The following is a 27866-nucleotide window of genomic DNA, read 5'->3' on the forward strand; positions in this document are numbered from 1 at the left end:
TTTGTCTTTTGGTGAAAAGACAGAAAGGTGAAAATTTGCGTGTTTTGTGGTGCTCGCCCCTGTTTTACTATGAAAAACTCGTGTAGTTGCGAATCATGTATTACTCTAAGAAGATTTTAAGGAAGTTTCTGTCGTGCAAATCGTTACTTTACCTGTTCACTTGCGTATTGACAGCAATCTTTTTCTATGGTTACATTATACGAGTATACGGAGGTATGATTCTATGAAATTTGTCCATCATATTTCGATATTTTTAAAGTGATTGTTAAATCGTGAATTGTCTATTGGTGATAAGCACAATTGATGAATTGGAGTTCCAATGTAAAGTGGAATATGGTAGAATTTACATTCGACTTGTGTTGGTATTAGCTGTGTTGTATAATTTTTTTTGAGAATTTCTCACTCTGGCTTTTTTATCTACATTCCACAAGGAGCGAGTGGGATGTAGGTAAGAACACTTGACTCTAGAAAATCAGCCAGGTGTTGTGTTAAAAAAAAGAAATTACTAAAAAACATGTTTTGATTAAATCCTTTCATTGGGGAGCAGGGAGACACACACATAATATGTGTGGTAATAATGTTTTCAAATTACGCAAATGAAAACCAATATTTGTAAAAGATGGGGCGAGGAATTATTTAATGCCCAACCCTCTTGCCACTTTTATAGATAATATATTTAGGTAGTCTGAATTTTATATTACAGCTTTCCCGTTGGTGTATCCATCTGCACCAATGTTTAAGCCACCCAATGAATCTAGCTACCACAATTCAGATGATACAAAGTCAGGAAGGTGTTTAAGTAATTATTTTGAAGACATTCTGTTGATCATTGTCTATCATTTCCCATTCTATGAGTCAATTCCTCTCCTCAAGTCATTTTATAAGGATGTTTTTACAAATATATTGATATGTGGCCCCAAGTCCTACGACAATCATTATGTAATGGTCATAGATGTCGGTGGTGGGCTTTTAGGTTATGAATGTGCTGGTGAGGCGATTCGCAGGTAATCACTGTTTCATATACAACTTCAGCAATAAAATTCATGCTTTTATTATGTTTGAATGCTTTTTGGCTGTTTCTGCTCAAGTTCTCCCCTGTATTGTTTTCCTACGCTTGACGAAAATGTAGTTTTTGAGCATCTTGCACAAATGTTACAAAAATGAAATCAGCAATTTCCTCCAAGTTGGCAATTGTTTAATGCCACTTTGAACTTCACTTGCTGTTCCTGCACTTTTGCTATAAAGTCTATAAAGTGCATTCGTTTGTAAATACCTCACCCCCTAAAATTTACTTGCAATGTTTAAATGACCTATAACGCTGGAGACTGGCTGGAAATTTGATGAGCTGAAATCTCCCGACTGTTGGTTGACACACAACTGTAAGAGAGCGAAAGTTGCCATTTAGATATTTGATTCATTTTTGACCAGTTTAGCAATGTTCTTACCGCTGGTAGTCTGCTGGGAATGAGATTATGGCTCAAACAAAACACGAGATAATTTAAATTCTGCAAACTTCTTTTTTAGGTATCCCAGTTTCCGTGGATACCTTTACATAAATGATGATATGGTAGTGAATTGGTGGAACTTTGCCACTCTTGATAAAGACAAGTTGTGGCAGGGCGGAGCTATCATTCCCAACAATGAGCATGTCATGGGTAGCCGACCTATAGCAACTAACTGGCCGTGGTGGAATATCAAGTCAAAGTCTGCGGAAGCTTGTGAAGATTCCTATCTAGAAATAATGCACAAATACCGCAATTCCGCCGACATTGACGTCGCCGCTTTGGCCGAAACACATCTTTTGAATGGTCGCGGCAAAAAGGTTTGCTTTCGAATGTGGTCGGATTTAGTTTATGTTCCAAAAAGATTTAGTGATCGATTTCAAAAGTTCTCTTTTATCTTCCATAAAAATGAGGTGTTCCTGGAAGTTGCAGTGCCTACCATCATGAGCTTTTTGGATCTACGAGATTCTTGGGAACAACATTATGGCGTGTATCTGCCTGATATGTATGGTTCCATAGACTTTACTGATGGAAAATTAGTTTGGCCAAACTATAACTATCGAATAAATTTCATACACCCTGTTAAATTTCAAGGAGACAAAGCGAGAGTTAACAGAGAAAAACTAAAATATGAAATAGGTCCTTTTTCTAAAAATTTTACCAAGTGTTAGGCTGTTAGTGTAATGTGTTAGCTTTGTCAAGTAATTTACTTTGTACATTGCTGTCAAAAAAACCAAATCAAATAAATTTTACATGTGAAAATTGCGGTCAAGTAGCGCCTGTAGAAAACTTGAGAGTTTGTTCTAAACCTTTTAAAGTAAACTATTTTCCCGCATGGAAGAGACGTTTTCTAAAAACATTTCTACTGTTAGCGCAGACTGTAAGAGATTTCTGGGGAAATTTTCATGAAATATTTGTGTCGTTGCCTCGGGAAGTAAAATCTTTCCATCATCTGGGGAATGAAATGTTTTAAAAATGAGAGATCGCTGTTTCTTTGTAATGTCTTTTGGTAAAGCCGTTTTCCTATTTTATAATATAGTTACAATAGTTGAAATTTTCTATCAAATTAATAATAAATTATGTCTATTTTAACATGATGTTGTACAACTACTTACAAATGAAACACACATTTCATTGAAGGCAATTTTTCTGAAACATCAATGTGTTTAGTTACCGGATAGATGCATGAATATACCCAGAAGCGCGATACGTCACATTTTATCTAAAATATCGCTATTATTTTCTTTTTATTGTGGTTCTCGTTGATTCATTTGCTTACCGATCGCAGCGTCTCGTTAAGGTCTCGCCACATTCAACTAACGCCTTTTACGTGATTCAATTCAATTTAAAATGGTGACCTTTCCTGAAAAAATAAGATGATATGTTTTTATGTGACATATAACAACCGCGACCAAGGGTTTGTTCAACTTCCTACTTCAGCGGAACTTTAGCTGGTTATTCTTTCAAACAGGTAGACCGTAAAAGCACTTTGTAACTGTCGCTTATGTCGAAAAAGACACTGTATTTGCAGGGTACACAATAAAAGAGATACGCGAAAGTTCGATTTTTAAGTCTATTTCTGGCCAACAGGCCACGACGTTGTCGCTACGAAAAATATAAATGTTTCCAAACTGCCTCTAACTAGAACTTGCTCGCATTTTAAAAGTAAAGACATTTGATTCTATATATACCGAATGGTGCTATTCTAAAATGGAAATAAGGCATAGGGCATGCAGATATATCTCACTCAGCAATGAAAATAATATCGGGTATTTTCTTTAGTTTGACGATCAAAATAAAATGCAATATGTTAACACATATTTAAAGCCAAAACAGTTTATACATATAATTGTGCATGTGTTGGATCATGAGAAAAGCCTTTGCATTATCGTCGGAAAGTTGATTGACGTGCAGAAAGAAAAATTTGCTAAGCTTTCGACACTCCGAGTTCGTGTGTGGTGTCCATATCTTATGATCTGCAATCGATCTTCAGCGTTTGCGTGGATCAGAAGAAAGAAATTGAAATCATTAAGATAACCATCATGCTCGTAGTCTGAATATATGGAGATAAGTATGGGATTGATATAGCATGATAATTAGGCATGTCACGTGAACGGTAAATATCACATCCTAAATTTCTCCTAAATCATCAATAAAGAAGTCTTACAGCTGCACTTTTGCAAGAATTTGACACAAAACTAATCTCATGTTTAAACGCCCATCAAATCACGCTAACGGTCTATTCTTGGAACAAAGAGACTTAAATCAAACTTGATAGACATTAAGATATTGATGATTGTGGATACGAGTGCGCATATAATATAATCACGATTTGCATGGGAACCATTTGATGAGTATCATTTATGCAAGACATTGGCTGGTCACGTATTTCGCTTTATCAAAGGGATCATTACCTCGCGCTTTCACGAATTCGATTAATTGCAGTAATGAACATACTATGAACACAGCTACACATCAACTGAGCTTTGTGCATTCACACTGATTACGGAGATCCCCGTTATATAATTTCATACAATGTTTGTCCTAATGCGATTATGAAGTTTATTTGATTTTGGCTTTAACAATCACAATAAAAAGTTTTATGTTCTGTATTTATAAGTGGAAAAATGTGAGAATAGATCACATTGATCCTCCCAGAAAAGGTCATGCTAAATATACAGGTGTCTTCCAGATGACAATACGACCGTCGGCGAACAGCATACATCAGTTCTTTTACTTCCCCGCAATTGGCAAGAAGAAGTAAAATAAAAATCAATTGTTCAAGCAGTTTTTTTGCCAACAACATACGTTCCCTCGACATTTAAACGGCAAATCATGCGCTAGAAAAACACGGTCAACCATAAGCGCATTAATAAATCGATCAATTATCGCGATAGCGCGCGAAGGGATTACACTTACAGAGCGCTATGATATCATCTCATCGCTCCATAAACACCTGTTACGTGTTGTTTATAAAACCTTAAGCCTTGTTTATGTGTTTAATATCCCACATTTCAACGTACGACAATATTGTGAAGTTTTGGAGCATTGCACATGCAGTGCGACTAAAATTTTCAACTCCAAACGTATCGCGTGTAGCATGCATCCTAGAAATATATCAACACTAACGCAACTGTGCGAGATTTCCTTCAACAGATAACGCTATATAATTGAATAAGCAAATAGCCTGCCCCTCCCGAACTCGTGTGCTCTAGTTGCCGAGTCACCAATCATTCGATGTTCAAAACACCACAAATAAGGCATGCCCCCATTTAAGTTGATTAACAATTCTATTCATTGTTTGATTTACCATTGAAATGTCTGCATGAAATCGACAGATCAATCGACAGATGAAATAATCTTATTGGATGTACCTATATATCTAATTAGCCCTATGAACTGCAGTGTATGGTCGTTTATTTAAAGGGCGTTTGCAGCATATCGTTTTCAACAAAAAAAATACTAAAATACTTTGCAACAATCGCAAAGAAAAGCCGGTTAACTGAAATCTATCGAACATCGTCAAGAGCACTTGGTTAGCTTCCCTTTTAGCCTTCTTAACTTTCGTTTAGTTCAGTTAAATATAATACATACAAGCATGTACAAAACAAGGCAGCATTACATGAAAGAAAATCAGCTTACCGATTTGAGCAAACTCAAGCAAAATGTACAAATTTTTCCTGTGGATGGTGAAATAGTGACTTTGTCAGCATCGGGATTATTCACGCATTGTGAACCGTTGACAAGTAAAGTTCCCAAATGAGATATGTAACTAGTAGCCAAGCGCAAAGTTTCGATCTTGGACAGTTTTCTGTCAGATGGTTCCGTAGGTATTAAGACTCTAAGCGTGCTAAAAGCTGCGTTGACACTGTGAGTTCTGCTTCGTTCCCTTGCATTCGCTGCCTGCCGCTGTTTGCTCAATCCAGTAAGCCGCGAACGCCTTTTCTTTCTTTTAGTAAGACGTTGCTCATCATAATCGTTTATATCGTTTACTTCTATAAGTGGAGAGCCTTCGTGTAATGTCTTACGGCTGTTTCTAACTTGAATTTCCATCTGTGCGATGATATATTATCCCAATATTCAACACAACAATTTGTCAATTCCCCAGAGTGAATGAAAACAATGAACTCCTAGCCCACTGTGATTGCATACGCCCGAACGCCAAAGCTCTATAATCACTTTCAGTGTTGCCTGAACCTAGTTTTCCGACTCCCTGTTTACTGCGCCGTCTTGTAAGGGCCAATCAAATGTCAAGTTAAAACAGGCGAATTATCAGTAGAATCCAAAGGGCTGTCATGTTCGGACGGCTTGCCCGTTGCCTTAAATGTGATCGTTTACAGCTGTATCGTTCAACAAGTCAACGCAACTTGAACTATTATTAAATTCTTCGCGTGGTGTCCACGTCTTGTGAAAATAGTTCGTGAATTATAACTGGTTGTTTCCTCAGGGTGTGAAATACCACATCATTCTCTGTCAAATCCTGACTTTTTACCATTAACTATTGTTTTTCTTTCGAGACGTTGTTCACTTGCCCGCAACCTGATACAAACGTCTTATTCGGAAATTCGTTGTGACTCGTAATAACTCGCACGCACATATATTGTATGCTATAATTCACGATACATATGGAAATCATTAGGGAGTCTAGCAAAAAATTTGCGACGTTATGTCGGTAATTATGTTGGATTTCGATGAAATAAAGAATTAAGGAGATCGAAAGTTTATTATTTTATATGGCATGAGAACATGTTTTTTAACGTCTTAAAGTGTTTGTGACGAAAAATTTCACCAAAGTTTTCTGATCGAATAGCAAAATATTTAAAAGGTTTGTAATAAATTCTTCACTTGACTTATATTGGCTTATCTCTTTCTAGAGGCATTTAACTTTTCTCATTCGGCAAACACCTTCCTTATGACATCACATTGCACAATTAGATATGGGAAATAGTAGTTTTTTAGCGACAACTTCTGCAGCAATCGGGAAAATTGTTTTAACGAGGCTATATATACATACGCTCTCTATAATGTTATCATGCATTGTGATGTCATTGTGATGATATTTTCTCAAGGAATTTCTGCCAAAAGAGGTTAACCGTGAACGCAGTTTAGGAATCATTTGAAAATTTATAACCTAAACACACTAATCAACGATACACGACATGAAAACTATTGCTGTATTTGAAGCTATATCTCACGTACGTTATAAAAATTATGACTTCAAAACAGCTGTGGATGGATGTCGCGTTTTAAGCAAGGAATCAACATAATTACGAAAGTTTATTCAACTTTAGATTTAGATATCCGAGTTAATCAAGCTTGTTCCGGCGAAAATATTCCACATTATAATTACAAAAAGATTTATCATTTTCGGCGATTCATTAATTAAACTGAACTAAACGATGACATCAGAATGGACAATGGCCGCCACGAATGTCTGTTTTTTTAAGCCACATCCACTCTGAGAAGAAAACAGCCTAACGTGTTACGCAGTATTTTCGAAAAGTTTCAAAACGCAACTTTTTGGACAGTCCTACAAAAGAAATTCTACGAAAGGAAATCAAAATCTGACCCCATCTATTACGGAGTACTTTGGTTATCACTGGATTGCGGCTGTGAAAAAGAATAACTCTATCATGTCGACTCCCTCCTTCGAGTTCAAATTTACACGAAGTCCGTCAAAGATGACTAGTTTAACTGCTTTATTAGATGGTAATTGCAACAGTGGCCAGATGAGTTACAGCTTCAAATGCTTTCTGATTCTGTAAACGAAGAAATCGTATGAAATGGAGACGTGCTGTTACATTTTTGATCCGTCGCCCAAATCAGGTTAACCATGAACAATTTCATGAACCCATGATCAAAATATAATTCGACTACGCTCTTCATGACAATGATCATATGTCACAATGAAGCATGTTTTTCTTATAAATTTTATTCAATGTTCCGTAGCCTACTCCATAATTTTTATTCATTTCCATCCTTACAGAAAATGTTTTGGCATTGGAAGACATTTGCTGTCTGCGCCGACAAAGAAAAAGGTGGCGGATAGTCCAAAGATTTACCAGACAGATAGGCAGTATGGTACATCTTCGGACTGGGCAAACGCTGAGAATTTTAAAATCGTCATGAAACAACATGCAAGTTTCTTTAACTGCGCAATCAAAGAAACTAGATGTGAAAGCTTTCCTTTGCAAATAAACGAGCCGACTCTAGATTGTAAGTTAAAAAAACAGAAACCAAGACTGGCAAGACACCGAAACTAGAACACGATGTCAAAAAAATACGTCACACTTCAATTTTCAATCTCCAATCTCACGACTCAGGTGATGTATTTGCGAATAAATTCAAATATCATATTACAATTTATTGAATTTAGTATTTCAAATTTGAAAATACATGGCGACACGAAGTAAATCAAACGTTATAACCTTTTTGCTTCTGGCTTTTACATCGTTATACTTAAAGAGTGTTTCGACGTGCTCTCCGAATGTAAATCAACCATTTCGCAACATTACGGAGCTAACAATACTTGCTCCTGTTGTAGTGGTCGCAACTGTCCTCAACACATCTGTTGACGGTAATGTCAATGGACAGATCTTCTCACAGTATTCGGCATGTTTGAATGTTACTGAAATCATAAAGCAAGAAAAATCTACCATCATCCCGCAAATATTTTGTACTGAAAAGTTTGGAGAGGAATCAATGTGTCTATCGCAAGTAACATCGAACTATTCGTACGTTTTTTATCTTGACAGCAACCTCAAAGCAAAATATGAAACTCCTTTCTCGGCCGTACGACGAGCAACTGCCTTTGTGATTTTATTAGCGAAGAAAGGATATTGCAAAGTAGACAACGTTTCTAAGTGTGGTAAATGATATATTTGTGTAATTGTAGAAAGCGCAATAAGTTTTATAGGAATAACTCATCCCATCTCTGATGTTAGCTTAATATCACGCGCACTAACTTTCAAATGTAAATGTTAGGTTTTGATCAAAATTTCAGAATCACACATCTTTTTTTGTTCTTTGCCTGCCCTTGGATGTACAGGGTTGATTAAATACTCAACTATTTTCAGTGCCCCCAAATGTCACGGGTATTCAAAACAAAGAGGTTACGGTCAATGAAAGCGAACATTTGGTGTTGTCATGCCAAGCATCCGGTACCAACCCCCTTGTCTTTACATGGTCATACAAGGGTGATGGTGGTAACATGCCACACTCTTCATACACAGCAAACGATGGCAGCCTGCACATTGACCATGTAACAGCAAGCGCTCGAGGGAGATACACATGCGAAGTTCGAAATGCCGCTGGAAGTGCAAAGTACGAGACAAATGTTGACATCAGTAAGTGATTTATAGCTATTTGTCAGAGTGACGCTAGAACCAGCACAGCATTCCTTTTTCTTGAATCATTTCAGCCATTTCATGTTAAAATCAATCATATCAGTAATTACAGAATTCCGTTACCAATTACCGTCATTTTCATTCCTTTTCATGAAAAATATTTCACAACAAAGAATATAATATATCTGCTTGAAGCACAAACCTTTTTGAAAAATATGGCATGTTTTTAAAGAACCGCGTTTTCTTGATTAACTACGGTTAAAAATTTAAGGCCCAATTAGTAGCTGTTCAATTAACAGGTGATTATTCTTGTGAACGCATTCCACATAACAAATCTTTTTTGCATTTACCTTAAAGTATCCCTATCAGCAAAAACTTTTATTTGCGATATAAAAACTTATTAGTGAAAAAAATTTTCAATCTCGTCAAATATTCTTCTTGTTGTTATGGCGGTTCAAATTTCCTTTTCACTGGACCTCGTCCGTCATGCCATGAAGTTTGGGTGAAACCAAATTCTGTCGTCATTCAATGTTGCTGGTATGTATATATATCTTGTATTGAGGAATCCCTTGCCTGACATCACAAAGTAAGTCGTTGCAGACTTCTCAAACGACGGACAAGGTCTATTAAAAGGAACCAATTTCGCCAATTTCAAAAAGCCATAAAAATGAAACGATACGAAAAGCTTTCAATGATACGTTGGAAGTCCTTCCTAAATTTGATAACGCTCAAAAATTTTTGCCGAAAGGGGCACTAATGTAGATATTATTTTTCTTTTTTCGACACAAGTCGTGGACGGCAAATTACATCATGCAAATCGATGAATTTATCAATAAAGCGTTCTACCTTTTCTCTTACAGGAATGAAGCGTTGCGGAGGTGCTGTAATGGTCAACAAAAAAATTCATATTCTTTCTCCCAATTTTCCTCATCAATATCCTTCGGACAAAACGTGTGTTTGGAGGCTGTGTCCTGGCTATTCCTATCGACTGAAATTTCATTTTAATGTGTTTCGTCTGCATTATTTGGATTCCCTACGAATTGATAACGGTAAAAACCTTATTTGTGAGAAAACTCTCAATAAACGCATCAAAATTTGAAAGAAGTAAACTATCGACAACAGAGATTGTATTAAGATGGGAGGACCAACAACCCTCATCATTTTTTTGGAGACCAATATTTCTTAGCATTTCCTGGGAACCACCACCTCTCAGCGTGTTTTGGAGAGAAACCACCCCTCAGCATGTTTTGGTGTAACCACCACCTTTCAGATTGTCGAGGAACCATCATCCCTAAGCATGTTTTTGAATACCCCACCCTCATCATAAGATTTGTCCGTTTTTCACTCCTTATATGCTTTGATATGAGAAATTAATTACACAACTCTACACATTCATTATAGCATGCTCATGTTGCATGAAATACTATGGAGGACAATTAACCTGATGTGGCAATCACAAATCGTAGCTGCATCAATGCACTTCCCGAAGGCAACAGCTTAATGATTATATCGTAATGCACGCAGAGGCGCATGTTAGGGCGGTAGGAGTTGGTGGGTGGATAAGCAACCGCACAATAAATAAAAAAAAATAAGTCGATCGCGACAATCTTTATATTCTTGTCGTGCAATTCCGTTCAAAGTTTTCCAACGTTTTGTAGAGAAAAAATCTATTTGCCCAAGACAATGTTCTAGTCAGGTCTACCATTTTCATTATACATGTATTTTAGAGTGTGACCACTCAAGATCTGCGTGGAGAAAATATTGTGGGAATGTTTCCCCTGGTGTATTTGTTTCAAAATGTAAAAGCACGTGTGTTCAACTGCGATTAATGTCCACAGTAAAATGGCATGACGGAGTATCGTTTCAGGGAATGAATTTTACAGTTGAATCGACAAGGGAGAGTAAGTACTGCCAATGGAATCATAAGTGTATTCAGCGCCATAATTTTAAGAAAGTAAGCTCTCTGATTGTACATTACTCTCCCTAAATTTGTTAAAACACAGAATTTTAACGGAGGAGGTGAACACACATCGAGCTCCATTCCAATACATCCCTGATCATATATTTCTAAAAATCCGTTGAAGATTCATCACCATACAGCTAAAGTTACTATAACACGAATCTCGTGGAACAAAACTTTATGAAACAGCGCTCACACCATAATTGTAACTTTTTTCAGGGAGAACTAAGAAATTCGACGTTTTGCATTACTACTGCAGTAGCGATCTAGGTGAGTAAACTTGTTGAAGGTAATTATTCAATTCGTCTTGCCGTGTCTTATTTTTTCATAAAGCATATCTCTGGCTTGCAAGATGCCTAGTTGCATTTATTATGCTTTATTTTATATTTATTTTCTGAAATTGTCTACTGGGCAAGCATTGTGGTGAAACAAAAAAGTTTTCTTTTTTGCTTATTCATTACAAACTCAACTGGTTCATTTTAACATGATAGACTCAGATGGACTCTTACATTGCTTGACGATTGCACGAACTATATACAAACAATTATAAAGCAATGTAGCTGCCAAATTAGCTACAATAAATTACTTTCACGACTACCAATTGTGAAAGATAATATTGCAAAAAGTAAACTGTTCTAAAAAACAATTAATTTTGAACAGTGTGTTTTAGTAAATTATGTGTGTTTTGTGTTTTAGTAAATTATTTAATCATGCACAGTTTTTCCAAATACAAGATGGTCGATAAAAGGAGCGTTGACCAATAATTTACCGAATACTAGGCAAGGGTTCCCAATTTTGGCCATTAGCCATTGGTAAACCATCCTTTTTGAATGAAATAAAAACACTTGTGTCTTTCCGTTTATATGATAACATGAGTACCTATATAAACAAAATCCATAGACAGGAATAACACATTAATCATGAATTTATTCTCATTTTCAGTGATAAAAGGACGTTACATTACGCACAATCATTTTCCATTTCACAATGTCGAAATGTTTGCCATCGAGAGTTTCAAACAACCTTATGGCTTTAATACCAGTTACGACATCATGTGAGTAAATATCTGTACCAATAATAATAGTGGCGTTGTGTCACGTGCCCCCCCCAACTTTCAAAGTTAATGTGAAAAAAGTACCCTTTTTTTACAAGAAAAGTTCCTTTTTTTACAAAAAAGTGTCCTTTTTAAATGAAAACTGCCCCGAAAAGCTTGTGCCCCCCAACTTTCACTTGCCTCCTTCACCTCTGAATAATAAACATCTATAAACTAAATCTAACAGTATGTTGAATGAGGTTAGGTGAATTGGCTATAGGCCGATGAAAGGTGAAGTTTTATGATCTGGCTTGGGCCATTCATAAAAATGACATGCAATATACATAAAATGGTTACATACGAGTATGCTCAATCTTTACAAATCTTAAATCTGAACTCAACCTTTTCTCAGATACATAGATTATCTGCAAATTGTAAAGATAATGTTCCCAGTTCTTATAATTATCAATCAAAAACGTATTACACATTAGCACTGCATAATTTCTTCTCTCTACGCAAAAATATGAACAGAAATAACTGTTTTTTATCGAACGTTTGTAGACTCAACGATGAAGACATTTACGGTTGCCTTCGATATTTCGATTTTGCAAACGATCACATTTACTTCGCTTCTGCTTCCGTGGACAGTACATTTACACTGAACGTTGCCGTGCCTGACGACGATTCAAAGGAATCAGCTTATGTAAAGTCATCTTTGGCTAAGTACAAGAAAAAGGATTCCATATGCGTGCCACCGATTCCACCTGCTCCATAGGTGATTTTGTACCCATGCACAAACAGGTTGTATATAAAAAAACCTGAACTACAAGGAAATCGTCGCTAAAGTCGAAAGTGCGTAAGATCTGCAAGAACCTTTGATGGAAATAGGTAGTTAGACTTACAAAGGTCAAAGGCTCATCTGGCATTAAAAGTTTCGCCAAATAACCATTTTTAGAGTGAGAATTGTGTTACCAAACAGCACCTTTGAAATAGCTTGCGCACGAAAATAGTGCAGCTAAAAAGCAATTGGATCACATAGAGATAAAATATGGCACATGTTGTTCTCGCGAACAAAGTTTTTGGAAATTTGGCAGTTGGGTACGCGAACGCTTAGCATTCAAATGGCGAATTATTTCGAACTTGTCGTGTTTAAATGCCATCTTTTTATAATCCTTATCAATTATACATAAATTTGAGCTTAAATTTATTCAAGCAAAAACGGAAAATAATCCGCAAGTTGGATCCCTAGCGTTCGTGTACGGTTTCGCCAAATTTCCCGGAAGTTTGTAAGCTTCAACAACATGTGCCATATTTTAACCCCATGTGCTCCAATTTCTTTTTAGCTTCGCCATTTTCGTGCAAAAGTTATTTCAAAAGTTCTTTCTCGGTAATACAATTCCCACTCTAAAAATGGTAAATATTTACAAAAGTTTTACTGTCACATGATCCATTGGAAGTCGAACAACCTATTCCATCAAAGGTTTTTGCAAATCTTGTGCGCTGATAACTTGAGCGACGTTTTCCTATCTATTCAGTTTTTTTATACACCCAGTATAATATATTACTCATATAGGGGGACTACAACTGCAAGGAATAAACTCCAACAATATAGTTTCGCTATCTCTAATAAATGCATTGACGTCATTACAATGTTTGGGTGGTTACACAGTGGCGTAAGAACGGGGGGGTATAAGAGGCACGTGCCCCCTACTTTCAAATTTAATATAAAAAAGTGCCCTTTTTTTACAAGAAAAATTTCTTTTTCAGATGAAAAATTTCGCCCAAAAATATTGAGCCTCGCCAACTTTCATTTGCTTCTTACACCACTGGGTTTTGGTGTTTCATACGTTTTTTGTTCAATGCCAGGACACACTTCACCAATAACTATTCCAGCTACGTCCATGGCTCAAAAGGGCGATATAATTTTAGCCGTCTCTGGGACATCTTGATGTTTCTCTTCGCTATGTTAACTCGCTCATAGTAGCTATTTCGTAGAGCTCTTGGATGTCCCTCGAACGATAAATATACTGTTCCATCTCATTCATACTGTCTATGTTTGTCACCCATATGTCACCTATTTGATTGATTTATATTTGGCAACTTTAATGTGACAACAATACTTGACCGTCACATGACAATTGTTTGTTCACATTGTTTTTACAAAAGTGAGTCACAAGTAATTGTGAACAGCAGCGTTCACAAAACGAATTCACACAGAAGCACTTCATTGTATGATCCGTGAAAGGAACTCTTGACTGGCTGATTAACATGCTAATTTAACCGAAATGAGGCATGTTCCTTGACAGGGTATCTGCACTTAAAATCATTTGAACGTATAAGAGTATTCATTTATCACATAAAAGCCAGAAAATATAGCTATTTGTCCCATACTAAAATTGATAAAAATTGCTCATAAGCTGTCACATTAAAATTGCAACATAAAAATTATTGTAAAAGGACCGTTAAAATTTCATGTAATTCATAGCAATGTAATAAATTAAATAAATTCACGATCTAGAGCTATAGCCTAAAGTGACCCGATTCAACATTTTTCTATTGTGTAACGTTATTCTAACACTGTCTGTTACATAATGTTTATTCACAAAGAATTGTCTCTTATGTAACATATTTGTTTACTTAATGATGCCATTTGGACTAAATTGAGTCAAAATATGTTTGCAAAAAAAAACAAGAAATAATAATTTACACTTCCCACTAGAAAGCAAAAATCCTACATACTTAAATTTCAAGCCTGCTGTGCACATTATTGCATGTTTGTGAAGGATGAATGGAGAAAGCAATGTGTTAATATTGAAAGTGTATACCGAAAGAAGGCAATGTAAATGTCGAATAAATATTGAAAATGTGTGGAGAAATCAATGTGTCAATGTTAAAAATGTGTGTAGAAACAAACAAATGTGTTAATTTACAAAATGTATGGAGAAGGCAATGTGTTAATGTTGAAAATGTGTATAGAAAGATAGAAATGATGTAATTTTGAAAATGCTCATAGGAAGCAATGTGTCAAAATTGAAAATATATGGAGAAATCAATGTGTTGCAATTGAACATGTAGAGAAAAAGCAACGTGCTGCCATTGAAAACCTATAGATAACGCAATGTGTTGACATTGAAAATGCAAAAGAGAAAGCAATGTATTAACAGTGAAAATGTAAAGAGATTAAAGAGAAAGCCATGTGTGGCAATGGCTTTGCACATGTAGAATGGCACATGCGCAGTCTTCTCTGCAGTGCGCTAATTTTCACTAATACCAGACTCCCAAATAATTTAGCCGATATACCAACGGCCATTCTACATATTAACAGTTTTCTGGTAAGATCACACAACAGCAATATATATATATATACATATATATACAACAATATATATATATGTATATACATATATATACAACGTGTATATATACAACAATAAAACATACTACTTTATGGCCGTTACGTAACCATTTACACGTTGCTTTGAATTTAAATTTTGACATTTTCTAACTGGAACTGCAAAGTACAAAAACAAAGTTAACCTGTACAATTTCAACAAATTCACAAAGCTTATTCTAAGTTTAATTGGCTATTACGTATAGTAGGTAGACAAAACGCCGCAATAGAAAATAAAAAAAAACATACATGTATTTTTCTACAATTATATACCTACATGACTAACTGATCAAATTACATTAAAAAATATTTCAGTGTGTGTGTTTGGAAATCTGCCACACAAAAAGAACTTAATAGGCATTGCTTCATATAAAAGTAAAATGAACAAGCTTTCTCAAGACAACTCGAATTCGACAAAATTAAGCCCGATGCCATCGAGCAACAAGCACTACTTTAGAAAAGTAACATTTGCTATTTAAGATTTCATGGCGAACCACAGCTTTACAGACCTTCAAAAACATGTGGTTAAACAACGGGAAGCCACAACCACAACATCAAGTGTTGTTTCCTGTCTTAAAACTGGGACATAGCTAGTTTTAAACAATTTACCATAACATTCTCTTCATCAACTAGTGACAATATGCTACAAAAATGATTTTTCTTGCTATTCCTAAAATATAACACACTTCTTGCTTTTAAGTGCACATCAAGAGTAGTTTAATGATTGTAATTGGACCTTGAAAACAATTCCACAGGTTAAATTTTTGTCACAAAATATTGTTTTAAATACCAATTATTTAGGTATTTTGAATTTCAGGTTCGTGTAAGTGAAACCGCCACTGTTGGCTTTGACAAAACATTCACAAATATTTATTCAACAAATAGTAACCATTTAGCACAAACAAGTATTGCTTCCTGTATTAACACACTGCTACTCTAACCAACTTCCATTTCTTTAATTTTGCATTGACTGGAAACCATTTACTACATATTAGTAATGCCTCATGCCCAACAAACACATTCCTTAGACGTCTTCAAGCAACATTCATTATTTCACCAACAACATTCTCACATAATTGGCAACAATTTACCGCCAACAAGCATAATTTTCAATTTTAACACATGGCTTGCTTTACACATCCTTTACAAACGTGTAATTAATGGTGTGATGCAAAATTTCAGACTCGTCACTTATTCATTAATTTAAAACGCAGTACACAGAAATCGTGAAATTCAAGTATGTAGGATTCTTGCTTTCTAGTGGAAAGTGTAAGGTAATATTTCCTGTTTTCGCTTAGATACGGAAAAACACGCGGAAACAGAGTTGACAAATTATTACACAACAAACTTTTACTCGCAAAAACAGGCTTCGCACAATTGCCACTTCCAAATTGCGGGATCATAAAAAGTTTTTCACAAACAATATATTACTATAACTAACTCAATTGAGCTTCATGATCATCTTATTCATCTTGTACATTGTGCGTACATCAAAAACTGAAATATGTACACAACACAAATTTCTTTTCCTCATATAGAAAAGAATATCGATATATTTTTGTCGGACCATAATTAGTCGCAAGTGCTTGCGTAAAATCAACATTAGATATTTTTTCATGCTTGACTGATGGGGACGCACGCTATCGCATATGGCCAGCGGAAGTCAACATGAAAAGGCGTCAATTATTTTCAAATCGACAAAGTGGCATTAGAGAGAAAGCAACCCGTAAGGATGTTTTAGCATTTGTTTAGGGTTTGAAAAGATTAACAAAGTGTTTGAAAGGTTATGATTGTGATCAACGGTCCATCTCTGCCATCTATCAGTTCTCATAATTGAACACTTGAAGCACTCATCGGATCACTTCATTAGCCGTAAATGCTTATTTTTGACCACGCAGGGAGGAATCCACGAGCACAGACGAAAAAATGTCGCACGCATTCCAAGATTCACGCTGTTTCGTTTATTCTCTACACTGCGATAATTGATAATTCGAGATAGCACACTCCCTTTGCAGCTGTGAAAACGTAAGTCCGAGTTACCCAATACATCTTCGTCACATCAATGCAAACCTTTTCTTACTTTAAAACGGATTATAAATATGGAATGATCGTTTCTAATGACCCCAGGGGCAGGCAGAAGTGGCCATTTGCATTTTATGCGTTTCGAGCACGCATACATTGCGGTGCGGCGGTTTTTGCTTTGATGTGAGCACAAAGTTGACGTGCGACAGCGTATCAGTGTCCTCATAATTGTATCACACAATTAACTCCGCAATACATGTCAAAGATAGCATTGACACAACAGCGAGAACGACGTGAGCGCTGATTGGCTTCCCGCAACATTTCCCTGTACGCTTTGATTTCATCTGTCTTTGCGTGTAAACTTAAACCTTTGTTTACTCACGGTTTCACAGCAGTGCCTCGTGAATCACTGATTTCATCTGACGATTCCCTCGATTGGGACTTGAGTTAAATGATACGAAGTGCGTGTCATAAACACTCTAACAAATACTTGAGAAGGATTATCGCGTTATCATGGGATTGCCGGAGTGTGAAAGACAGGAATCTTCGTCGCATGGAAAAAGGAAAGGACGACGAAGTATTTCTGCTGGTGGTCGAAGCAAGAAACGTCTTGGTACAAACGAATGTGGTGGTGGCGTTAAGAGCGAGCAACGTTGCATTGCTAATGTACGGGAACGAATGAGAACGCAGGCCTTAAACGAATCCTTTGCGAAATTGCGGCGAATTATTCCAACACTTCCATCAGATAAGTTGTCCAAAATTCAAACTTTGCGCTTGGCAACGCGCTACATAGATTTCCTTTGCCAAGTTCTTGGCAATGATGAAAAGCATCCGAACTCTGCCGCTAGCAGTTGCTTTCTGGCACACGAGCGATTAAGCTACGCTTTCAGCGTCTGGAGGATGGAGGGCGCTTGGTTTCAGGGAGAATAAACAAAGAAATCGAAAGCTTTTCGATGTGCATGTTTTCTTCAGGAAATGATTGAGATTCATATTCCCGTTTATTGGATACATGCAATCGGTGTGCTTTTAAAAATGATTGCAATCAGAACGTTTGAGCTTTCCTCTATAAAATTTCCACGGGCACGAAAAACTATAGTAGTGGATTACCGTTATCCTTATGAACACCATGGATTGCTAGTGTCTGAAGGGGGAACATCATAATGTACAAATGCTCATTGACTTTATCTTTTTTCAAAAGGCATATAATAACGTGACATTCGTATTTGGGTATGTGTTGAGGGAGGTACAAGAAGTAAGAGCCATAGTACAATACGAAAATTACTTTGTAAAAAGAAAGTATATGATTGATTTTTTTCGTTTGCTAATACTCGCATATCTAAATGAAGGCATCATTTTAGCACGCTCTTTGCTCATCATTGAGATAAGTTAATCTAAAAATGCATGCTGATCCATGTATAGAAGTGACGAAATATATCGTACCCAATTATTGAACTGCAAAATGTAAGATCTGTTATATATTGTTCGAAAATTTTAAAAAAACTTTTTAATTCACGAGCAAAGACAGTGAAAGTAATTTGTAAACAGATGTGTGTTTGTAGATTTTTCCATTTCACGAATAAATGATATTTTACAACAACAGCCTTCGATAGTCGATACGAAATTTGACAGAAATCAACCCAGTCATATATTTGTGCTTGTTCATTCAGTACTGAACGATAGTCCATTATTTAAAAACGGTCTGCTGTAGGGTCGATACAAACAGAATATATTAAGCTTATAAAATCCGGGAGTAAAGCCAGATTAACTGAATGCACACCGTACAGTTATCGGCTGGCAATTCTCCACCAACCTACTGTACACAATTCCTATAATACGTGTTTTAGTTCATATGAAATAGAATGTTAAAATTTGCAGTAGAGTGAGAATATGATGAGCACTTCTTTACGAGGTTATCAAAATTATCGATTTAAATCGAATGCTGCCCCATGCGATATTTGCCCGACGATTTATACTGGGCTGATGTGCAATACGACATGGGACCTCTGAAGTAAGTTTTTTTTTATTTCCAATCTCATGTGATGACATTATCAATAAAAGAAAAGAAAACATCTTTGAGAAACATCGACAATATAACGCCTCCTTTTATACTTGAAGAATACCAACAATTTGTATATGGCGTTTACTTTTTTTGTGCTCTATATAACTATTCATTGAGTTCATTAATTGTTATAGTTCAATTTCAATTCATGTTATACAGACATTAACGACAAATTGTTTATTGGTAAAAATTATCCAATTTTGAATCCACATGTGAATAAGGGAAAATACTCAAATATGCATTCATGAACACAAGAATGAGCGACTAAGATTCATACGAGCAAATGAAATATATATTTTTTGTGAACTCGTACGAACAATAAATCTTTTCGAACATCGGTCATTGTTTTCCATTTCCTGTGCTTTTTTCAGTTTAGCATGAAAATTATAGATTAACAAATAACGAGCAGTCTAACGAATGCAAGAATTGCTTTCAGCTCTCCTTTCATTTAGCGCAAAATATGCATGGTACTTTGTTTTAACATGTATCAATTGTGATACAGCTGTAAAGCGAATTTCTTTGACTTTTTGTATGTTCATATGCGCGTGTATAAAGAAAAAATCTTTTTTTTGTTGAGCGCGATAACGAAACTTTATACTGTTCTTATAGGTAACGCGAAGCGTTCCACTTCAATTATAAATATTACCTAATGATCGTATGGCATGCTTTAAATGTTACCTTACAATCGTTGATTGCTAGGTCTAACGCTATAAGTACATGAAGTGATTTTACCATGGGCTAAATTTCTGCAACGGTTGTAAAGTCGGCCATCATAGCTCAACGGGGCTGCGATTTCATCCCGAAATAGAACTCCCTGTCATTCAATTGTCTCAACTGCACAAGTTTTGGTGTATGTTTCTTCTGCATTGAGTTAAAGTATGTGAGACCGGGACAAATCAGGTAGGCTGAAACTCTCAACGAAATGAATTTCTAAATAACACTATACATAGCAAACATATGGAGGGAATCACAATTATTGCTTTTGTACATATTAATCTTTCTTGCGCGTATATATTATGACTAATGCGCATCGTATGTTGACACGAGCTGGACTACGTATGTTGAAAATTACGAAGATAACTTTCGAACACCTACAGCATGTTCCACAAATTTTGTACTCAAGATTATATACTTCGCTCACATGTTGAACATGAAATGACATAATAATATACAGTTTTGTAAATAGTGATGGTGGTAATGTATAATGCACGACAAATCACACCAGACATGATATTTTTTTAAAAATGAAGGATTAAAGTCCGACTTCAAAAATAGCTATTCACACTGCAGGAACAAAATTTTCCTCTTCAATTGAGCACGCAATAAGTCATGAAAATTACGAGTCTATGAATAATTTTCATTTCCGTTTCACATAACCACCTTTCCACCTTTTTACTTTGACATCTAATTACATTCGTCGGCTAAATGCAAAACCATAAATCATTGAGAAGTGAAAATAAAACATAATATAATGAGCGCACTATCGTATAAACGAAAAGAAATTTAACACAATCAGATTTCAAAACAAGTTGGACGACTTCTCAAACACAAGTGAAACAGCAAAAGACAGTTTAATTAAGATTATTTAACATAAGTTAAGATTAGCCGGTATTTTCGGTTGTATAAAAGGCATATTTGCAAACAGTGTGGAGAAATAACTTCGACAAAGCTTGCTCCATCATATAATCAAATCTGAACAAATTTTCAAGCACATCTACTATATAGCATTGTTTATTTTGGCAACGAATAAATTCGATCATCAGCGTAGATTGAATAAGCATTTGTACCAGTAAAACAGAGCTATAATAACAAACGAACGGAACGTCTGTGCTGGAACTAGAAAATGCAGAGAAAGATAGCACATATAGCTATCACAATGAAAAGCGGTTCAAAAATAAATCCAATCATCGCCATGATGAAGTTATTCACATTACTAACATTCCCTAAATTTCAGGAAACCCTCGTCTCCATCTAATACCTACACGATTCACATTTATATCATACCTCGCAGACACAGATAATCATCAATAATTTTTCAGCGAGTGCATACAGTTTTAATGAAATGTTGTCGGCGGATCTTATGTTTCTATACATTTACAAACGATAAATAACAACGCACAAGTAAATGTTAAAACAAAGAACAGATGTAAGATCCCGTTCAATTTAATCCGTCAATGAAAATGAAGTAAATGGTTTGGATTAGGGAATGTCGTTCCATGTTTGTAAATGTAGATCGTCCAGGTTAGTAGAGTCCTGAGAAGGACTGTTGTTGTTGGTGTTGACTGACGTTTCGACAAACTTAGCGGTAGTCAACACCAACAACAACAGTCCTTCTCAGGACTTTACTAATCTGGACGATCTACATCCACAAACATGTAATGTGAATGAAATTTATAGCAATTCATTACCGTCGCCTGATTTTGTGATAATTTCGTGTGTTTTCAATAAATTATGAAGAGAAACAGAAATTGAACACGGTCTTTGTACACAGACAGGTATGACGTAACGTTAGTGTCAATTTACCACTTAAAGATGGAATGTTTACGGTGATAATCTGCTCAAGAATAGAATATAATAAAGTGAAATATGTCAAAACAAATTTCTTGCATCCCAATGAAGCTGTAGATAAACTCTCAACAATTCCTTTCGAGCATAGCTATGGAGATACGCTGAAAATGAAAGAAACGAAGGCAAGGAGGGGGAGGGTGCGTCTATTCGTGCATAGCTATGGAGACACGCTGAAACTGAAGGAGACGGAGGCAAGGAGGGTGCGTGCGTGCATAGTTATGAAAATACGCTGAAACTGATGTGTACGTCTATTCGTGCATAATACGCTGAAACTGAAGGAGATATAGGGAATACGCTGAAACTGAAAGAGAGGAAGGAAAGGAGGGGGAAGCACCCACCTCACCCTTATTTGAAATAGCTTTACTTTAATGGCACATGGTTCGTTATTGGAGATGTAAAGATTTTATGTATAACGTTCCTTACAAATCATATATTTCTCCACTGTACACTGAAACTACATTTTTCTTCAGTCTAGTTTATCAACTTCAGCGCGAGAAATTAGTCTACCGCTCGTGCTCCTAAATATGCAGCTTTAAATGAATGTAATGAACGTTCTCAATAAGGATTTTTGCAAATTGTTATTGGCGCATATAATCAGCTGACAGTCACGCGTAAAAATATGTCCAACAAGTGGCGCAATTGATTTTAAGCCCGTCATTATACTACAACATTTGATATACGACTGTTTTGCGCATGCCATTGGGTTACAGCCAGCAGCAACATGTGATATATGCACGTCAATATGCTACAACATTTGATATGCGACTGTTTTGCGCTTGCCATTGGGTTACTTACAGCCAGCAGCAACATGTGATATATGCACGTCAATATGCTACAACATTTGATATACGACTGTTTTGCGCCTGCCATTGGGCAGCAATCACCTACTACGTGTGGTATAAGCACGTCAATCTGGCCCAAACAGCAAAAACAGTAAATTGTGAGCGCACAAAGAACTTAACTCTAGAATCAAACTTTTTTCCACATATTTTAGTTACAACAACTTTAAATTTTGCATCATCAAAATTGTATATGAGGTTCTAATGTAACTTCTGACCATAAAACTGGCATCGCTTGTCAAGCCCAAGCTTATTTAAAGAAACAAAATAATCAAAATAAAATATTCGAACAAAACATAAGCTTTCCATTCTGGAGAAAGTTGGCAAATAAGTATTTTTATTTCCCTCATCCTGATATTAATAACATAGCTATGCACAAAATTTGTCAATACTCCGCTTTAGTGCAGTGTTATAATCCACTTGTATCAAAGCACAGGTAGTCAAATGGCTTAGCAACGACAGACGATCGCCAATGTTCAAAAATATATTTTTATCAGTTGCTGATCTTTGAAACGACAATTTCATGCCTCCATTTTATCACCAATTATCATCATTGACACAACATATTTTTGCTATTCGTGATCGTGTTGGGCGCGTGTGAATTGGCAGCTTAATTAACCTTGCACCTTTCGATATACAGATTTGAGAATGCTAAAACGACAAAGATCGAAAATTTAAAATAAGAATCAATGGGAAAGAAAAGCAAACGAAGGAATCAAGTATTCATTTCAAAGTGAAGCAAATGACCAAAGTCATCAATGATACACCGATGCAACGATATTTTATAGAAAAAATGGATGTTTATCGTCAGTCATCCACCACACTCAGGGTTACATAATCAAAAACGTAACCCAATAAGTGGATGATGTTTGTTAAAAGCTGATTCTCATTTAGTCGTCCGATTTCTCACAATTGAGTGTTTTACGTCACGGATAAAGCTCTATCGGATGATTATTTGAGAGCTCGGCTATCAAACAACCAAAATGTACTTGACATTAAGTATTCATATTTATTGAATAAATCATCGAACGTGGAAAGTGCTTCATATAAGTTTATTATCAATCCAAAAATATTGAAACCTTATTCTCAATGTCCATTTTCGTGGAGCACTGCCAATTACTAAACAGCAGACAACACATACGGATATCAAATGTGAAGGAATTTGTATAATTGTTTTATTTTGGGAAAAATACAAGCTTTGGGTCAGCGGTAGTATTAACATAAAAAATGAACTGAATACAAGTGGAATTCAATTCAATCTTTGATTTATTGATTGAATGATTTGATTGGTTGAGCTCAAATCTGTTTGCACAGCCCTAATGCAAACGCAGCTATAGACCAATCACCGTAAGCGTTTTAATGGTTTTATTGCTTTCATTATGAGGTTATGCAATAACCAAGGTTAATAGCCAAGGAACAGCGCAGAAGTCTGGGGACGAGACCCTCTGCGGTTAGCATGCAGTATTAGATAATAGGATACAGTGAGGTGCATATCATTAGCGAAGTACGCTTACAGAGTAAACAGCATTAATTTTTTTTGTTTTTGTTGTCTTTTCCACCAATTAATTGGTGTGATCGGGTGCGGACGTGTGGTGGTCAGGTTCTTAAGGAGCAGGTTGAAAGATGAGCCTGAACTTCAAGGCACTCAGCCTCAGAGCCCTCTATTAGTAAGCGGGCTCTTATGGAGGGCTCTGCTCAGCCTGGCTTAACGCGTCAGCACCATCCACTTACGTAAGTATGCCATCATAATGTGACGTCGTGTATTAATTATAAATAAATTTATTGTTATCACTCCATAAATATTGAAACCTAATACTCGACGATAGACCGACATAACGACAACATATCCGAGTATCAATTATGAAGGAATTTGTACAGTTTTGGAATATGATAAGCTTTGGGTCAGCAATTGCATTCACATAACCAGTGAACTGAATGTAACTAAGATTCAATTCAACCTCACGCAAAAATTTCAAGTTAATTCAAATAGTCCCAATCTTTCCACGCACAGCCCAACGAAAGCGGACTAAAATGTGGGACTTTACTCCCAGACACGCGCGTAAGGGTGTAAAATTTGGCTTCATGCAAGTACACGCATGTTTACTTATCTTATATTGGTACATTATATCCATTTATTTGTTTAAAATTTAACAGCGAGCGGAGTCCGAGCCTTTCCCGCCATTTCATTGGCCGTAGCAGCAGACAGAATTTTTTGACGTTTGACCGTGGTCCGGAATCCTGTACTGTGGGTAGCGGTTTGTTTTGTTTTGTTTCGTTTTAAAAGGAAATTATCAGTCAACTTTCGATCGTAATAATCTATTTTATGTGAATTTAAAGAAATGAATTGCAGGATACAAGGAATGCTATGCAAGTAAATTAAATCTACCTCGACATCTATATCACTGAGCCCACGTGTTCATTGAGCCATCCACATGTGAAGAAAACAGATCAGCGTCATTGATTTTTCGTACAAGTTGTTTTAAAGTTTCTGGTGTGTCGTCTTTCAATGCAATTCCCAAAAGAATCGGGAAATGAACTCCGCTGGCGAATAAACATTTTGCAATCTGCTTGGCATACACGTACGTCAGGGGCTAAGGAAAAATAATGTAAAATTAAGTAAATAGTAAACATCGAAGATATTGGCTTGAAAAGACAAAAAAAATTACTGTAATTCAGCATCGATTTTTACCATATAAGGGAAATGGACCGGATGTTAATCATAGTAAATATAGGACAGGAAAGGATCAGACTATTTTAGGTCGCATACTAGGTCGTGCTAAATGCATATTTTGCCAATGACCCGCTTAAAAAAAATCGATTACTAATGTCAATAAATTTTACATAGAACGAGCAAACTTACAGCAGACTTGCTACGCCATTGCTTAAGGGAATGGGATATTTAGCTTGCACGAAATAATTTCATAATTCGGGTCTCCTAAAGGGCATTTATAGGCTAATGAAAGCAAGATATCAAAATATTTGTAAAAACTGCATTTCTTTGCAAACGCATGCGACAAACGCATTCCGTCACAAAAAAATCAAATTGATCTTCCACATTCCATTTTATTGATTTATTTATCAACCGTGGACGTTTAAGACCTTATATGGGAAAATGCGTAACGTAGCTACATTGGAATAAGAACAAACGAACGATTTTGACTAAGTACAAGGATGACAAGTTAATAGAGTGAGATAATTACAAAAATTTGAGTTGACAAAAGGTGCATAATGAGCAATTCTTCATTCGAAATTGGCAAAGGTTTTGCCATTTCTTATGGCTGATGGTAGTGAGTTCCATCATGATCGATATCCCATCGAAGTACGATATTTTTATGATTTTCGTTCTCCAACACTCTAAAAGCTTCTTGCACTCGCACTTACTGAGGGTGAAATAAAAATCCTGCACTCACTAGTCAATGACAAAATCATTTTTTTCATTATTGGGACGATTTTTGCTAAAATATTTTAAATCAAGCAATCAGTGAAGTGAAAATTCCATCTTTGAATAATTATGAATTCCCACTCAGTGTGAGTGAGCTATAGAATACAGGTTTATATCTTCAACAACTAATCTTAAAAGCTTTTGTGAGTAACACCTGTTGTTCACTCACAAAAAATTGAGCACATGTTTCCCTCCATAAGAACAAACTATGTTGAGACACTCAGAGTTGTTTGTGACAACTCTCGATCAGGTACAAACCCTCAACCTTTTGTCTTGGGCATGCACTGAATGTGCTTTGAGTTTTCCTAAAGGTTTCCTCAGTTTGCATAAGCCTGTGCGAACACATTAAACATATTTTATTTCTTAATTATGAAATGGTAATGGATAGTCCTGACAAATGGAGACTTGTTCTATTCATTAAACAAACATACTCCAGGAAATACAGAGCCAAGTCGCTTTGGGGAAACACATCAAAACAAAATCAACCAAACCATTTTGAATAGAATTCAAGCACAAAATAGTCCTTGCACATTCACTTGATAGAATATTATTGTTGTACAGTTATATAACACAAACCTCATCTTTCCCCAACAAAACTTTCATGTCAATGTTCTCAACATTCCCACTGTTTATTAAACATTTTTCTCCAATCTGCACCTGTGCAAGTTGTAATTGTACAAATTGAAAATGGTCAAGTACATGCATATTGGCCAATGGCAGTACATCTTACTTTGCCAATAGCCAATAAAAATTGGACAAATTTTCAAACCAAATGCCAGTCATTTCACAATAAACAACAACTTACTAGTGTTCCTATTTTACCATATTGTGTGACCAGAATGAAATATTTATCACCAAAATTTGAGCATATGAGTGATGTAGAAACATGATTAATCTCCAATGTTAACTAGAAAACAATTAGATGTTTTATAAATTCAAACAAGCTTTTTTTGATAAAATATGTCACAATTAACATCATCATGAACAACAGTAGTTTCACAACCCATCTGGTGGAAACAAATAATGCCAGAACATATAAATAACCTAAGGATACACATTGACGTGCGCTGGCAGCATTAGAATATCTTTAAAAAATGCTGACTTTGCAAAACATTAGGCTTCACCCTTCACCCCTTCAATACAGTAATTAATTTCATGTTTCTAAAACTTCCCTGGATTTCTTGAAATAAGTTCTGAATTCGCCTGTGTTTAACTGAAAATAAACTTTGTTTCTATTTCAACAAGTTCATTAGACAGCACACTTACACATCTCCAATTCTTCATTCTCTACATCACGCCACATGCATATAAATCCAATTTATACTTCAGTTAAGGTTCAAAAACTACCTAATGTACCATACTATAATTGAAAACACGAGAAATGTGCGAATATAAACGAAAGTAAATGTTCAAACCTGTTTTGTGTATATCAATGGCTTCGAATTCTCCGCCATATTTGACCAACTTTCCAAATCCCTTTCCATCGGTCACACGCAGTCATGCGACATTGAAAAGCTCCGGTGTTGCGAGTTGTTCTTATGTATGTTTATTATTTAAAGATAAATTCTGCAAGAATTACTTGAGATACCTTTTCTTGTTGAAGCACTGTAGCTTCTCTGCGTTAATTGTCTCTAAAAAACAGAAAACGGCTTCAAGAATTTGTCTAAAACAATATCGCAGCCTTTTCCAAATGGCATGTTATTG

The 27866-nt window shown here is 35.9% G+C and overlaps 4 protein-coding genes across 7 annotated transcripts; 3 read left to right on the plus strand and 1 right to left on the minus strand.

Moving 5' to 3' along the window:
• The first annotated feature begins 4 nt into the window (after positions 1-4).
• Positions 5-2264, plus strand: LOC124442828 (probable glycosyltransferase STELLO2). Its single transcript, XM_046993332.1, has 3 exons — positions 5-213; positions 704-1004; positions 1525-2264. The coding sequence occupies exons 1-3, from the start codon at positions 96-98 to the stop codon at positions 2171-2173; spliced, it is 1068 nt and encodes a 355-aa protein (XP_046849288.1). The 5' UTR covers positions 5-95; the 3' UTR covers positions 2174-2264.
• A 214-nt stretch (positions 2265-2478) lies between these two features.
• On the minus strand, positions 2479-27776 carry LOC124442797 (basic helix-loop-helix transcription factor scleraxis-like). 3 transcript variants are annotated; one of them, XM_046993297.1, is made up of 5 exons: positions 27578-27776; positions 26968-27069; positions 26739-26819; positions 25107-25311; positions 2479-2865 (listed from the first exon to the last, which is right to left on the minus strand). In XM_046993297.1, the coding sequence occupies exons 1-4, from the start codon at positions 27644-27646 to the stop codon at positions 25120-25122; spliced, it is 444 nt and encodes a 147-aa protein (XP_046849253.1). In that variant the 5' UTR covers positions 27647-27776; the 3' UTR covers positions 2479-2865; positions 25107-25119. The 3 variants fall into 3 exon arrangements, with proteins under 3 accessions (XP_046849253.1, XP_046849271.1, XP_046849262.1); XM_046993306.1 differs by lacking the exon at positions 2479-2865 and adding an exon at positions 23003-23371; XM_046993315.1 differs by lacking the exons at positions 25107-25311; positions 26739-26819; positions 26968-27069; positions 27578-27776 and adding an exon at positions 5145-6046.
• On the plus strand, positions 7837-14373 carry LOC124442743. Of its 2 annotated transcripts, XM_046993241.1 has the most exons (8): positions 7837-8370; positions 8579-8848; positions 9709-9897; positions 10576-10749; positions 11028-11078; positions 11751-11862; positions 12403-12616; positions 13609-14373. In XM_046993241.1, the coding sequence occupies exons 1-7, from the start codon at positions 7899-7901 to the stop codon at positions 12614-12616; spliced, it is 1482 nt and encodes a 493-aa protein (XP_046849197.1). In that variant the 5' UTR covers positions 7837-7898; the 3' UTR covers positions 13609-14373. The 2 variants fall into 2 exon arrangements, with proteins under 2 accessions (XP_046849197.1, XP_046849189.1); XM_046993233.1 differs by having other exon boundaries at positions 7838-8370; positions 12403-14373.
• LOC124442815 (twist-related protein 1-like) lies at positions 17622-18851 on the plus strand. The gene has a single exon (XM_046993326.1). It carries the CDS (start codon positions 17768-17770, stop codon positions 18182-18184), a length of 417 nt encoding a protein of 138 aa, XP_046849282.1. The 5' UTR covers positions 17622-17767; the 3' UTR covers positions 18185-18851.
• Positions 27777-27866: the final 90 nt, after the last annotated feature.

This window comes from Xenia sp. Carnegie-2017, unplaced genomic scaffold (assembly GCF_021976095.1).
Source record: "Xenia sp. Carnegie-2017 unplaced genomic scaffold, XeniaSp_v1 HiC_scaffold_1, whole genome shotgun sequence".
NCBI lineage: Eukaryota > Metazoa > Cnidaria > Anthozoa > Malacalcyonacea > Xeniidae > Xenia > Xenia sp. Carnegie-2017.